Source organism: Sycon ciliatum, chromosome 6 (genome assembly GCF_964019385.1).
Source record: "Sycon ciliatum chromosome 6, ocSycCili1.1, whole genome shotgun sequence".
NCBI classification, from domain to species: Eukaryota; Metazoa; Porifera; class Calcarea; order Leucosolenida; family Sycettidae; genus Sycon; species Sycon ciliatum.
This window is the reverse complement of record NC_088648.1, coordinates 35973483-35985982: the sequence shown is the minus strand read 5'-3', so window position 1 is coordinate 35985982 and position 12500 is coordinate 35973483. Positions and strand designations below refer to the sequence as shown.

The 12500-nt window shown below is 49.0% G+C and overlaps 2 protein-coding genes across 2 annotated transcripts in view; both read right to left on the bottom strand.

Annotated features, from left to right (window-relative positions):
* Window positions 1-31, bottom strand: part of LOC135820293 (uncharacterized) — an 11827-nt gene extending 11796 nt beyond the window's left edge. Inside the window, exon 1 of the mRNA XM_065333610.1 lies at window positions 24-31. Coding sequence (XP_065189682.1) covers window positions 24-31 — 8 coding nt within the window. The remainder of the gene's footprint in view (window positions 1-23) is intronic.
* Window positions 1-11272, bottom strand: part of LOC135819967 (conserved oligomeric Golgi complex subunit 1-like) — a gene marked incomplete at its 3' end in the record, with an annotated part of 59051 nt that extends 47779 nt beyond the window's left edge. Inside the window, 2 exon segments of the mRNA XM_065333267.1 lie at window positions 24-68; window positions 11051-11272.
* Between the last annotated feature and the right edge of the window lie 1228 nt (window positions 11273-12500).

Here is a 12500-nt window from a genome sequence, read left to right as displayed (position 1 = left end):
TAACAAAGTCTAACCCAACTTACCCGACCATTTGACGCAACTCCTCCTTCTTGCGTTCAATGTCATTCCTTGTAAAGACAAAGTGGATGGGGAGAGAGAGAGAGAGAGAGAGAGAGAGAGAGAGAGAGAGAGAGAGAGAGAGAGAGAGAGAGAGAGAGAGAGAGAGAGAGAGAAAAGAGAGAGTTACATTTTTAATAAAAAAGACAGGTAAACACACGGCGAGGAGACAATAATTTGATAACCGCAATCAATAAAACCAGCTGAACCGACATTTGTGTACTTTATTCATGCAATGTAAAAACGGTGGAGACGATGTGCAATAAAACGATGAAAATATGAAGCAATGGTGTAGGGAAAAAATATATGGATTCAAACAAGTTTTCGTACAACACTCATCAGGAATCGTCGTTGTACTAAAGGACACTGAAACAAAAATTGAACTATTATAGAAAATCTAAGTTACAGAAATAACACTAAGAGCAACAACAGTGAAATTTACAAGTGTGAATTTTAACAATCAAAGCGAGAAATGAACAAAGGAGAAAGGAAGGAAAGACAACGTGATAACACATAACAGCAGTACATTACACCTAGAACATTAACGGCCAAGCTTGGCCAAGCTTGGCCGCGGTGGGAGACCGCGAGCAACACTGACAGCTGCATTAACACTACAAATGCCGACTCAAAAAGACCCACCTTGCATATCAGTAGCTCCCACACCAACACCAACAACGCAATATACAGCAACCACAACTAATCCACCATCCAAGCCCACAATTGAAAGACCAAGACGATCAACAGCCAACTACAACAGAAGCTACGCACTCAGCGGACAAGGGCGAAAGGAGGGATGTGATAGCAGGGTGACGGCCGAGTTGACTTCAATGGACCCGGTCAGGCGGGATGGACGAGACAGAGAGAGTACAGAGGAAGCGGAGGATGGAGCGGACGGCGGAAGGAGCAGTGAGTCGGAGAGCAGTGATGGGAGTGATGGTGAGAATGCCGGTGAGAGTGTTAGTGTTGTGCGTAGGTTTCGTGGTAGCAAGTCTTCAGTGTACAATCATCTGCTAGCTAGTCCTGATTGTTGCAATTCGTATTCCGACTCTTCGTTCACTGTATTGTGCCGTGGTCGTCATGGTTATGGACTACAGTTAAAAGTGTTGGAAGCTATCTATCAGCGTCTGTACAAGCCTAATTTGTGTGTACAGAAAGATAGTATAATTGGGTTGAAATTGTTTAAGTAACGTGTCGTGTTTAGTGCGGCCAAGCTTGGCCGTTAATGTTCTAGGTGTAATGTACTGCTGTTATGTGTTATCACGTTGTCTTTCCTTCCTTTCTCCTTTGTTCATTTCTCGCTTTGATTGTTAAAATTCACACTTGTAAATTTCACTGTTGTTGCTCTTAGTGTTATTTCTGTAACTTAGATTTTCTATAATAGTTCAATTTTTGTTTCAGTGTCCTTTAGTACAACGACGATTCCTGATGAGTGTTGTACGAAAACTTGTTTGAATCCATATATTTTTTCCCTACACCATTGCTTCATATTTTCATCGTTTTATTGCACATCGTCTCCACCGTTTTTACATTGCATGAATAAAGTACACAAATGTCGGTTCAGCTGGTTTTATTGATTGCGGTTATCAAAGACAGGTAAGTCAAACAAATAAGGGCTGAGACCTCTATAACCGTTTTTTTTTTAACACCTGAAAGCAGGCGCATGATTTCACAAGCAGGTCGTCAGTCTAGATGTTTGCACAGATGAAGAAAATGTTCAGAAACTTTGTAATGAGATGAAAGCAGAAATAAAAGGAAAAAATAAGAAAAGATAAAATGAGGGCTGAACGCGAACTGGCTTCTCTCCTGCCTTGCAGAAGGAGATGAAGTCAAGCTCGTTTGATTTTTCCGTTTGTACGGTGTTTACAGCAGCGCGGATTCGAATCCCCTCGCGCATGTTCCTGATCGTGACTTAAAGTACATTGTCGTGCCTCCAGGTGTAATGTCTCTGCTCCAGTGCCATGTGGTGTAGTGCCTCCAGGTGTAACTCCCCTGATGAGGGCTCGTTCACTCACCACTTCATCAGCAACGTCTTGCAGCAGCCGGCGCTCGCTCCGCTCGATCGACGAGCTCGACGCGGAAGCGGAACGTATCGCCGCGGAGGAGCTTGCAGAAGTAGAACGAAAGCTGATCCGCAAGAAGCTAGAACTCCAGAAGAAGTTTAACAGAAACCGGTCAAGCGGCAGCAGTAATGCAAGCGTCCGATCAAGTTCGTCCCGTCGATCACGGGAGACCGGCAACGGATCCAAGCTGACATGCGCGGATCGCATTAGCCTAGCTGAGCGCGCACAGCGCGCCGAGAGAAACATCGGAGCAGCGCTGGAGGAAGCCAATGGTCAAATCCAGGATCTGTTACTGGACCACCAAGTCCAAGGTGAGCGGGCTTCAGGGAACGAGCCCAATGGCACACGTCCTACCCCTGCAAGTGCAAGGCAGTCACACCCCATGAATCTCACCACGCACCATTTCATGGCAAGGCAATCCACTGCCAAGGACTTGCCTCAGTTTTCTGGACATGCTGACGAGTGGCCAGCATTCATCTTCGCGCTGGAGCACACGACCAGAGAGTGCGGCTTCTCGAACGGGGAGAACCTTGGCCGGCTGCAAAAAGCGCTGCGCGGAAAAGCCAAGGAAGCCGTACAGGGGATGATGACTCTCCCTGACAATGTAGGGGAGGTCATCTCCATCTTGAGGATGAGGTTCGGCAGCCCGGACCAGATTGTCCAGAATCTCATTCTGAAGACGAAGTCACAGAGAGGTATGAAGTCGGAGGAGGCCATCGAGGTATTGATTGAAATCAGCGTCTTGTGCCGCAACCTTGTTGCCACTATGCGCAGCACAAAGTGCACCGGCCATCTCTACAACCCTCAATTGGTCAAGGAGCTAGTTGGCAAGCTGTCTGGGGGGCTTCGGATCCAGTGGGGAGAGTATGTGCTGAAAACCGGCATAGACCCGCACCTGGACACCTTCTCTGCCTGGCTTGAACAGAGGGCCAAGGCTGCATGCCTAGTCGCTCAGCCGATCCCATGTGACACCACTCATGCCACTCCACGCACAGGCCAAACGTTCACAGCCGTGGAGGCCACCGCTGGTAAGCCATATTGCCTCTTCTGCAGCAAAGCGGGGCACACCACAAGTAGCTGCCGCCAGCTAGCCGCGGAACCACTTAACGCCCGTCGGCAGTTCATTAGTGACAGACGGCTGTGCTTCCGCTGCCTTGGCGAAGGTATGCGAGGAGAAAGCCTGCTCGTGTGGCAAACCCCATCATCCTCTACTACACCGCGATGGCCGCGGAAGTGTAGCACCGCTAGAACGCATATCAGAGATGACATACACCTCGGCAACCCAGGGGTCTCGACAGCGACCCCCATAACCTAGTCAAGCAGTCATTCGACCTCGACTCCATCGGAGTCAAACCCGTGGAAATCAAAAGCAAGGCTGATGGCCGTGCACTCCAGCGGCTCGACACTCTCACCACGCGCACTGGGCGCAGGTGGCAAACGGGGCTTCTCTGGCGGGAGGACGACATCACCGTTCCACGAAACAAGACCACGGCTGCCCCAGCGTCTCAAGCAGCTGGAGAGGCGCCTGCGGAAGGACGCCACGCTTGCACATGACTACCAGAGCAAGATCGACAGCTACTTGGAACAGGGATATGCCTGGAAGCTGTCACCTGAAGAGGCCACCCACAGCTACTTGGAACAGGGATATGCCCGGAAGCTGTCACCTGAAGAGGCCACCCACCAGCCAGTCGACAACTATATCGACAGCACCCCAACAACAGAAGAAGCCGTAGCACTAACCCGTGAGGTGATGGACGTCCACGAGGGGGGAGGGTTTGTGATCCGTAACTGGGTGAGCAACTCTCCGACGGTCCTCAAGAGCCTTCCATCAGATCCGAGGTCACCAAGAATCGTGAACGTCCACAGCCACGACCTCCCCATCGAGAAAACCCCGGGCCTCCGATGGGACCCTGCGAAGGACACGCTTGGCTTCTTCTGCGACAAGAAACTTGATCCAAAGGCACAAGTCACCGAGCGAAGCGTTCTGCGACACACAATGTCGGTCTTTGACCCACTCGGCCTGGTGTCTTGCCACTCCATCGTCGCACGTATGCTTCTCCAAGATGTGTGGAGAACTGGCATAGGCTGGGATGATGAACTCCCTTCACCGCTTGCACTGAGATGGACAGATTGGGCTGCAGAGCTAGACCAGGTGGCCACCGTAGAAGTGCACGGTGCTACACACATCGTTGATTGCAGTCACTACCGACATCCAGCTGCAAGTGTTCGCCGACACAAGCGAGAAAGCATACGGCACCGCTGCGTACTTGAGAGTAGCGAACCACGGTACTCAGCTGGCAGCGTCCCTAGTCGCGGCGAAGGCACGCGTCGCTCCACTGAAACCGGCCTCGATACGCCGTCTCGAACTCCAGGCCGCGGTCCTGGCCTCGCGACTATGCTGTACCGTCCGGGAGCAGCAGCGTATCTCAATTCCACGGGTCGTATTATGGACGGACTCCAGAACGGTGCTACTGTGGATACACTCGGACGCACGGCAGTACAAGCCACCGGCGGCACCCCACATGGCCGAAGCCTGGGAGCAGCTCGTTGGTTCCATCAAGACCGCACTTCACGCCCTCCTCAAAGAGCGCCATCAAGGAATCACGTAGGCAGGCGATGTCTCGCTGTCATTTCAGCCCGCGATGTTGTCGTCAACGTAAAGACTGCATCTGGTAGGGTTTTTCGTCGACCCGCCGCGAAAATGTGTGTACTGGACGTGCAGTCGTAGGGCTCGCATGCCTCCCGCACTTCTGCGCTGCACCTACATGTAGTTGCGCTGTTTTTTCTCTTTTACTTGTTTTCCTTTTTCTTGTCTTGTGCGTCCATCCACCTTGATTTCTACTCGAATAACGTGATGGTTGCTAGGTTTTAATATAGTCTTCTTCGCTTTTCTTCTGTTCTTTTTTGCATGTTTATGTTAACTCTCCCACGGTTCGTAACCAGGGGGGAGGATGTTGTTGCATGACAGCACTGACTCGCGGCGCCCTTTTCGTTTGTGCTTCGCCCGATTGGGCACCCACTGTGTCACCTCTGTAAAGAGGACGATACAACACTTTTCCATACATGTCCGACTCACATTGCACACTGCCTTTCCTATAATCACACAACTCCTGAGAACAGGGACAGATCAATAAAGAACACCTTCTAACCAACAAGAGAAATTAGGAGCTTGTGTCTGTGACGAGGGTTGTGCCACGGGGCACTAGGATCTCACGAAAACAGTACTGTAAAGGCCATTATTCCCGTAGCTATGCAGAAGACGTTACTTCAGTAACGTCTGGCGCTACCCAGGGTCCACACAGCTTTAATTTGGTGTTTGTTTGTTTGTGTGTGTGTCACGCCTGGCGCTATCCCATATCTGTCCCGTAACGTACCGTACCATCCAAGACAGCTGGCCACAATATTCAAATAGTCAACTTCGCTAATAACGACTGCGGATATAACGACAATTCGCGAATAACGACAGAATTTCCATGCCCAGAGCAAAGTCCCATCCAACTGTAATACATAGAATGCGACTTCGGGTATAACGACACTTCGCGAATAAGGACACTTTTCTGATGCCCCGCCGAGTGTCGTTATAAGCGAAGTTGACTGTATGGCTTTCAAATGCAAGATCATAACGTGAAGCAACTTGGAAGAATGAGTATGAATGCGAAGTGTATCGGGTAATGCATGTAGGGCGATTGTGCGGGTTCGAATCCCAGGTTATGCCTCGAAAAAATAGGAGAATTGAAAAATTTATAACATCCCTATGCTTTTTTGCCTAGGTCATCAAGGTGGTAGACGTTGTCGTATTACCCTCGTCCGTACCTGTCCCGTACCGTACCGTACCATCAAAGACGGCTGGCCACAAACAGCTGGCCACAGTATTCAAATAGGGCTTTCAAATGCAAGATCATAACGTGAAGCAACTTGGAAGAATTAGTATGTATGCGAAGTGTATCGGGGGATGCATGCAGGGCGATAGTGCGGGTTCAAATCCCAGGTTATGTCTTGAAAAAAAATAGGAGAAATGAAAAATTTATAACATCCCTATGCTTTTTTTGCCTAGGTCATCAAGGCAAAAAAGCATAGCGTAGGGCCCTGAGCTTCCAACCTCTCTCGTTCTAACGAGGCGCATATACAACGATTTCCTAAAATTGACTGGTTTACGTGAAGAAAAGGTAACGATTCTGACTCATTCTCAACGCTCAATAGCAACGGTTTTGTACGGAGTTCTGATAACGATTTCTATTTTAACGACAGATCTCTACTCGTTAACTCGTTAGAGTTAGCACTTCATTATAATTATAATGGCTTTTACAGTATCCGCATTTATGGAGCACTGTAAGACATGTAAATATAACAAAGAAGTAAATCTAACGCTTTAACGAATGACATATCTATTCAGCCTGTGATGCCTGATATGTGTCATGTGCAGATATGCCTGAAGACTGCTTTTGGGCAATCGTTAAATTTGCGACTCGTTATAATAACATGTCCTATAGTATTTTATTCCCGTAGCTATACAAAAGACGTTACTTCAGTAACGTCTGGCGCTAGCCAGGGTCCGCACAGCTTTAATTTCGTGTTTGTTTGTTTGTGCCATCGGCATGCCTGGCGCTATCCCGTACCTGTCTCGTACCGTACCATGAAGGACAGCATCGGCATGCCTGGCGCTATCCCGTACCTGTCCCGTGCCGTACCATCAAGGACAGCATCGGCATGCCTGGCGCTATCCCGTACCTGTCCCATTCCGTACCATCAAAGACAGCTGGCCACAATATTCAAATAGGGTTTTCAAATGCAAGATCATAACGTGAAGCAACTTGGAAGAATGAGAATGTATGCGAAGTGTATCGGGGGAATGCATGCAGGGCGATAGTGCGGGTTCGAATCCTAGGTTATGTCTAAAAAAATAGGAGAAATGAAACATTCATAACATCTCTATGCTTTTTTTGCCTAGGTCATCAAATTGGTAGACGGTGCCGTATTACTATTACCCTCGAATGCAAAGAGAAAGTTGACTCTCGCTAGGCAAAAAAGCATAGCGTAGGGCCCTGAGCTTCCAAGCTCTATCGTCAAAATGTGCCTCCATCTTGCCAAAATGTGCCTGTCGTAACAGCCATGCGCCAAAGACCAAGTGCAAAAAAACACTCATTAAAATCGATGAGTTTAGCAAGATAAGAAGCTAAGCCCGAGAGTACATAACCCCAAGCTATGGGTGCAACTCTCATCTCTGAGCTATGGGTGCCCTGTGTGGAGTGTGCAACTCTGATCTCTGAGCTATGGGTGCAACTCTCAATGCCCTGTGTGGTTTGTGCAACTCTGATCTCTGAGCTATGGATGCCCTGTGTGGTGTGTGCAACTCTGATCTCTGAGCTATGGGTGCCCTGTGTGGTCTGTGCAACTCTGATCTCTGAGCTATGGATGCCCTGTGTGGTGTGTGCAACTCTGATCTCTGAGCTATGGGTGCCCTGTGTGGTGTGTGCAACTCTGATCTCTGAGCTATGGGTGCCCTGTGGGGTGTGTGCAACTCTGATCTCTGAGCTATGGATGCCCTGTGTGGTGTGTGCAACTCTGATCTCTGAGCTATGGGTGACCTGTGTGGTGTGTGCAACTCTGATCTCTGAGCTATGGATGCCCTGTGTGGTGTGTGCAACTCTGATGTCTGAGCTATGGGTGCCCTGTGTGGTGTGTGCAACTCTGATCTCTGAGCTATGGGTGCCCTGTGTGGTGTGTGTAACTCTGATCTCTGAGCTATGGGTGCTCTGTGTGGTGTGTGCAACTCTGATCTCTGAGCTATGGGTGCCCTGTGTGGTGTGTGTAACTCTGATCTCTGAGCTATGGGTGCCCTGTGTAGCGTGTGCAACTCTGATCTCTGAGCTATGGATGCCCTGTGTGGTGTGTGCAACTCTGATCTCTGAGCTATGGGTGCCCTGTGTGGTGTGTGCAACTCTGATCTCTGAGCTATGGGTGCCCTGTGTGGTGTGTGCAACTCTGATCTCTGAGCTATGGGTGCCCTGTGTGGTGTGTGCAACTCTGATCTCTGAGCTATGGGTGCCCTGTGTGGTCTGTGCAACTCTGATCTCTGAGCTATAGATGCCCTGTGTGGTGTGTGTAACTCTGATCTCTGAGCTATGGATGCCCTGTGTGGTGTGTGTAACTCTGATCTCTGAGCTATGGGTGCCCTGTGTGGTGTGTGCAACTCTGATCTCAGAGCTATGGGTGCCCTGTGTGGTGTGTGCAACTCTGATCTCTGAGCTATGGGTGCCCTGTGTGGTGTGTGTAACTCTGATCTCTGAGCTATGGGTGCCCTGTGTGGTGTGTGCAACTCTGATCTCTGAGCTATGGATGCTCTGTGTGGTGTGTGTAACTCTGATCTCTGAGCTATGGGTGCCCTGTGTGGTGTGTGCAACTCTGATCTCTGAGCTATGGGTGCCCTGTGTGGTGTGTGCAACTCTGATCTCTGAGCTATGGGTGCCCTGTGTGGTGTGTGCAACTCTGATCTCTGAGCTATGGGTGCCCTGTGTGGTGTGTGCAACTCTGATCTCTGAGCTATGGGTGCCCTGTGTGGTGTGTGCAACTCTGATCTCTGAGCTATGGGTGCCCTGTGTGGTGTGTGCAACTCTGATCTCTGAGCTATGGGTGTCCTGTGTGGTGTGTGTAACTCTGATCTCTGAGCTATGGGTGCCCTGTGTGGTGTGTGCAACTCTGATCTCTGAGCTATGGGTGCCCTGTGTGGTGTGTGCAACTCTGATCTCTGAGCTATGGGTGCCCTGTGTGGTGTGTGCAACTCTGATCTCTGAGCTATGGGTGCCCTGTGTGGTGTGTGCAACTCTGATCTCTGAGCTATGGGTGCCCTGTGTGGTGTGTGCAACTCTGATCTCTGAGCTATGGGTGCCCTGTGTGGTGTGTGTAACTCTGATCTCTGAGCTATGGATGCCCTGTGTGGTGTGTGTAACTCTGATCTCTGAGCTATGGGTGCCCTGTGTGGTGTGTGCAACTCTGATCTCTGAGCTATGGATGCCCTGTGTGGTGTGTGCAACTCTGATCTCTGAGCTATGGATGCCCTGTGTGGTGTGTGTCACTCTGATCTCTGAGCTATGGGTGCCCTGTGTGGTGTGCTACCTGTACTACGTAGTGAAATGACGATCCAGCTGCCTGGGTTAGAGTTTTCCTATGGTTTAGCCTGGATTTGAGTTTTCCTATGGTTTAGCCTCAACGATTTCATGTCCAATGCGGTAAGTTCAAAGGCAATGCCTGTGCGTGACACGTCAAGTACAAAAAAACATTTGAAGTCTCCAAGGAAAGGGGATTTGGAAGCAGGAACCTTAGCAGATCAACGAGAGAGCTTGGAAGCTCAGGGCCCTACGCTATGCTTTTATGCTTTTTTTCTAGCTCATCGTACATGTTATAATAACTGATGGAAATGTTTTTTTTCCGTTGATTGGCCACATCATTGTATTGCAAAAACGTTTCAATCAGTTTGAATATTATGAGTTAGGCAAAAGTATTTGCAGAATTTATTGCGGATGGTCATTTCTCTATTATCATATACTTTTGGTTTGCTCCTTCTTTTCTTTTTATCTCCTTATACTGTAAATCAAGAAATTTTGGCTGATGAGAAACTTTGGCCGATCTCGAAACGAAACTTTTCTCCGTCATTAAACTTTGGCCGATTTGAGTTTTCAAAAAGAAATCGATCGGTATTTTTTGCTCTCACATGCATCCATTGCTCAATCATGCATCATTTGCCTCTATGACAAACTTTGGCCTGCGATTTACTTTGGCCGGTTGGTACCAAGCGGCGAAATCAGCGAAATTAAATCGCCAGCGAAAATTAGTTGATTTTAATACAGTAATCGGATTTTCTGGCCTTTTTGTAGTAATACATTGACCTGTTGAGCCAATGAGGACGCCAAATGCATGGTTGCTCATGGAGCACATTACATAACTTTACAGTCTCCTAAAATACGTATCCTGTCCGACCGCAAAAGAGGCTGCAGATTTAGTTTTTCTGCGCGTCGACGGGATGTCTGTCCTGACGTTTCCTGGGACCGGCGCTGACTCTGCCGATCACGGGCGTTCTGGACTCGACGAGATGTCTGTCCTGACGTTTCCTGGGACCGACGCTGACTCTGCCGATCACGGGCGTTCTGGACTCGACGGGATGTCTGTCCTGACGTTTCCTGGGACCGGCGCGGACTCTGCCGATCACAGGCGTTCTGGAGTCGACGGGATCTCTCTTCCGACGTTTCCTGTGACCGGCGCTGAATCGCTCGTTCACGCTTATTTTGGAGACGACGGGATCTCTCTTCCAAAGTATGTTTTTGCTGACGCATCCTATCACCTATTCGGCGTCTATTCTAATTTAATTTCCTCCTCGTCTCCCTATTTCTTTCCAAATCTCCCTCTACATCAGGGAGTCGTATACATAATACGACGAATATTGGTACGGTACGGGACAGATACAGGAGCCCGCAAATATTGTGGACAGCTGTTATGTACAATCCTGTAGAGCCTTTGTAGTCACAGATACGGGACAGGTACGGAACAGATACGGGATAGCTCCAGGCGTGACACAAACAAACAAACAAACAAACACCAAATTAAAGCTGTGTGGACCCTGGCTAGCGCCAGACGTTACTGAAGTAACGTCTTCTGCATAGCTACGGGAATAATGGTCCACAGTTCGTGGGTACGTAATGCAGGCATCGCACCGCGCCAGATCCCATAATGGCCATATGCAGAGTTGCATCCTCTTGGGTTTTAAATTGTACTCTTGCAAAAACAAGTCGAAACATTTCAGCAGCAGGCCGAGCGTCGACTTTTCTTCATCAGAAATCAAAAATTTCACTACATCAAGGGGCCTATAATATACTAGCATTCTTTCATCCATTACAGCATTGGTTGGTGCTACAACGTACTAAAGTTGTCGTCACTCTTACCTGGTCTGTTTCTCGATTGATTTGATTTCGGCCACAGTCTTCTGCTGAAACAAACGACTAGCCCGCTCCTCAGCTGTTCGGTACATTCCACCAGCCATGCCAACGCTCAGCTACTGAAGACTAATCGGAGAAGACCCTGTACCAGCAGGCTCAAAACTTCATTGCCACAAACAGCAAAGCCATCATGACATTTTCATTTTCCAAGTTCGAAATGAAAGATTCAAACTCGAAAGAGTTTTTTTCGGTGCAACTCGTGCAGTACGCAGTACTCGACTCTTGTCGTCTTGACTTGAGTCTCGAGTACGACTACGATCGTACGAGTGTACGAGCGGGGAGTTTCCCGGCCCCTGGGCCGATATATTTTTTGGGCCGATATCTGTATGCCAGTATGGGTCCGTTGTCAAGACAAGAGTTCGGTGCATGACACGCGAAGGACTAAAGGGACCCTCACTTAATTTTTACCGACTTTCGCGGCAAAAAACACATTTCGACACGCGTGTGTGCTGGACGTCTGCGCGTGCACGACAAGACGTGTGAGCTGGCTGACAAGTGAGAGCCAGGGAGTCGCCAAGTACCGGCGTTTGACGACTCCCGGGGGGGATCCCGGCCTGGTGAGAGCATGCATGCATGCATGTCCAGCTGGCGGGAAAGGGAACCTATTTTGTAGATCGATGGGTTGAATGTGAAATTGTGGATTGTACACGAGGTTTGTTTTGATGTTCTGATACTTGTTGTAATGGCTAGTGATCTTGCAAACTGTTAACTGTTACTGTGACTTTTCCAAGTCCTACTGATATACCTTGTCAAATCAGATGCCCTGTAGTAGTCTTGGTGGAGGCAGACTGGAATGCGTTGAATTCGTAGCTTCTGAAATTGAAATTTATTTTTTCTTGAGTGACACTGACAAGCGATGGCATTGGCGACAGGAGAACTTTGCTTCCTTCCAGGAGAGCTGCATCGCAGTCGGATCCTGTCCATGCACATGCGATCATGCTGTGTTGTAGACAGTGGAGAGAGCTAATTTTGACCCAAGAAAATAGTTTTGAACATTCATGAAGAGGATATTGTTGCTGTAGCTAGCTGACAGACATAGCCTGTGGCAGTGGTGTATGAAATCAGCTTGCAAGGTCTGTAGCAACTTGATCATGCAGAGAAGGAGCTGAACTGCACACGCACTCGCTACTGCTCTCGCAAGATGATTGGCTTCTCTCCAGTGATCCAGCCCCCTCAACGCATGGATCCACTGCGCTTTGTCGTCGAACACATCAACACGCCTGTTGACGTTCACTGGGAAAGGTATCACTTCACGATGAGGAGCACACAGCACTCGTGGAGGCTTGTGCCGGGTGAGTGGCTTCTCTCCAGTGATACAGGCCACCTGGAGGCATCGGGCCAAGTGCGTTCTTTGCCGCAAGGGCCATATCAAAACAGCAACACCAGCAATGCCACG